The 2664-nt window shown below is 48.1% G+C and overlaps 1 protein-coding gene across 2 annotated transcripts in view; it reads right to left on the bottom strand.

Annotated features, from left to right (window-relative positions):
• Positions 1-436: 436 nt before the first annotated feature.
• Positions 437-2664, bottom strand: part of cpt1ab (carnitine palmitoyltransferase 1Ab (liver)) — a 41602-nt gene continuing 39374 nt past the window's right edge. For both annotated transcript variants that reach the window (XM_063197536.1, XM_063197535.1), the window contains exon 19: positions 437-1443. In XM_063197536.1, the coding sequence (XP_063053606.1) occupies positions 1357-1443 (87 nt within the window). In that variant the 3' untranslated portion in view covers positions 437-1356. The remainder of the gene's footprint in view (positions 1444-2664) is intronic.

Below are 2664 nucleotides of genomic sequence, written 5' to 3'. Positions count from 1 at the left end.
GATAAATACGCATGAGCCCTATTTGAAAAACGTGAGCACAACACCCAGTCATATGTGCAAAGGGCAGCTATGGTGAACACACTGCTAGCTTTATGTTGTGAAGGAACTGCTAGCTTTGTTATGTTGTTAAGGTACTGCTAGCTTATTTACGTTAGCCTATGTTTACAAGTATTACCAAAGATTCTCTATTCTGCATTTAGAACGTCTCTGGTACTACCATAGAGTCTGAACCCACAGGTTATGGCATACCACGCACGCACGCACACACGCACGCACACACACACACACACACACACACACAAACAAACAAACAATCTTAGTCACTGCCAGTGCAATATATGTTCTGGGCTAACATGTATTGATTCAGGTGTAGAAACAGGTGCATTGTTATAAACTACCCCAACCCCCGCATCCCCCCCCCCCCCCCCGTTCCCATGGCAACGGAGCTTGATGAGGCGTTAGGCGGCTGCTCAGTGTTAAACTCCTGAGAGAAGACAAGACACAAACACACAAACACAAGCAGTGCAGTACAGTCACTACAGTAACCACTCACTCGTCCGCCTCACTGGGAGTCTAGCTGCTACTGGTGAGAAATAATGCCTATAATGAGTCCAGCAGCAAGGCCAGAAGCCGCTAGCAGCTACGAGAGGACGGCTGTCTCAGGGGTGATGATGACATCATTATATCACTAATAACAAGGCCTCGTGTGTCTCCAGAGGGACATGTGCGTATGTCTCAGGGGGGGTCTCCAGTGGCGCTCGACACACTTTTAGGCACAACTCAGCCCAGAGCTTTACAACATGCACACACCTCTCTTCTGAGAGCAGACCAGACCCTCTCCTCCTCTCTTCTCCCTCTCCCTCTCTCCTCCCTCTTTCTCTGTTCCGACACATCTCTCCTCACCCTCTCTTCTGAGGCCACTCTCTCCTCTCGCCTCTCTCTTCCTCTCTCTCTCTTCCTCTCATCTCCCTCTTCTCCTGTCTTCTCCCTGGGATGACACCCCTCCACTCCCCCTGTCCCCCCCTCCAGAACAACAAAACAGCCCTACGAATGTAAAGGCAAACATGAATCGGACCTACGTATGTAAAGGCATACATGAAACAGGCAAGTGCATGTATCAAACATTCATCATGAAGAAAAGCTTCACATATTTCCCTAGTTACCTTTCCTTGATAGAATTATTTGAATTGTATAAATTAAAAATCCAACAGCGTTTCTGTACAGGGTGAGAGAGTATTCCCCCTTTCTCTCTATATATCTCCTCATTTGTATCTCAACATCATCATCATCATCATCATCATCATCATCATCATCATCATCATCTCTCTCTCTCTCTCTTTCTCTCTCTCTCTCTTTTCACTTGGCGTTCTTCTTGTCGAGCTGGAAGAGGTTCAGGATGTCCAGCATTGCCTGCTTGATATTCCCGCCGAAACGATGAGAGTCCTGAGAGGAGAGGAGAGGAGAGGAGAGGAGAGAGTGGTATTGAAGAAGAGAGGAGAGGAGAGGAGAGAGTGGTATAGAAGAGGAGAGGAGAGGAGAGGAGAGAGTGGTATTGAAGAGGAGAGGAGAGGAGAGAAGAGGAGAGGAGAGGAGAGGAGAGGAGAGAGTGGTATTGAAGAGGAGAGGAGAGGAGAGAAGAGGAGAGAAGTGGAGAGGAGAGGAGAGGAGAGAAGAGGAGAGAAGAGGGGAAGAGAGAGTGGTATAGAAGAGGAGAGGAGAGGAGAGGAGAGAAGAGGAGAGAGTGGTATAGAAGAGGAGAGGAGAGGAGAGGAGAGGAGAGGAGAGGAGAGAGTGGTATAGAAGAGGAGAGGAGAGGAGAGAGTGGTATAGAAGAGGAGAGGAGAGGAAAGGAGAGGAGAGGAGAGGAGAGAGTGGTATAGAAGAGGAGAGGAGAGAGTGGTATAGAAGAGGAGAGGAGAGGAAAGGAGAGGAGAGGAGAGGAGAGAGTGGTATAGAAGAGGAGAGGAGAGGAAAGGAGAGTAGAGGAGAGGAGAGGAGAGGAGAGGAGAGGAGAGGAGAGGAGAGGAGAGGAGAGGAGAGGAGAGGAGAGAGTGGTATAGAAGAGGAGAGGAGAGGAGAGGAGAGTAGAGGAGAGGAGAGGAGAGAGTGGTATAGAAGAGGAGAGAAGAGGAGAGGAGAGAGTGGTATAGAAGAGGAGAGGAGAAGAAAGGAGAGGAGAGGAGAAGAGTGGAGAGGAGAGGAGAGAAGAGAAGAGGAGAGGAAAGAGTGGTATAGAACAGGAGAGGAGAGAGTGGTATAGAAGAGGAGAGGTGAAGAAAGGAGAGATAGGAGTGGTGACAAAGAATGAAATGAACAGAGAAGAGCAAAGACAGAAAATGTGATTAATTAAATGTTTGTTGTTGATAAACATTGCCATTTTCTGTCTACATTTTCATTTTGCATCTTAAATGTCTTAAGTAAAGCACTTTTACAGAGTACATCTGGAAGTTTTGGTGACTGCCTTTGCATAATATGCACCCAAGAGATGGAATGTCCTTCCACAACGCATCGGGGAAGCCCCATCCCAATGACACCTTCAAGTGAAAGCTGTAGACCCACCTCTTCACCCTGATTTTGGCTGCATGGAACCCTGTGGCGACAACCTGCAGAGTACCCTCACCCCCATGTCATGCTCCAATTGTTCAATGTGGTCACATGCCATGC

Source organism: Engraulis encrasicolus, chromosome 4, assembly GCF_034702125.1.
Source record: "Engraulis encrasicolus isolate BLACKSEA-1 chromosome 4, IST_EnEncr_1.0, whole genome shotgun sequence".
Classification (NCBI taxonomy): domain Eukaryota; kingdom Metazoa; phylum Chordata; class Actinopteri; order Clupeiformes; family Engraulidae; genus Engraulis; species Engraulis encrasicolus.
Note: the sequence above shows the minus strand (reverse complement) of the source record. Positions and strands in the feature narration are given on the sequence as shown.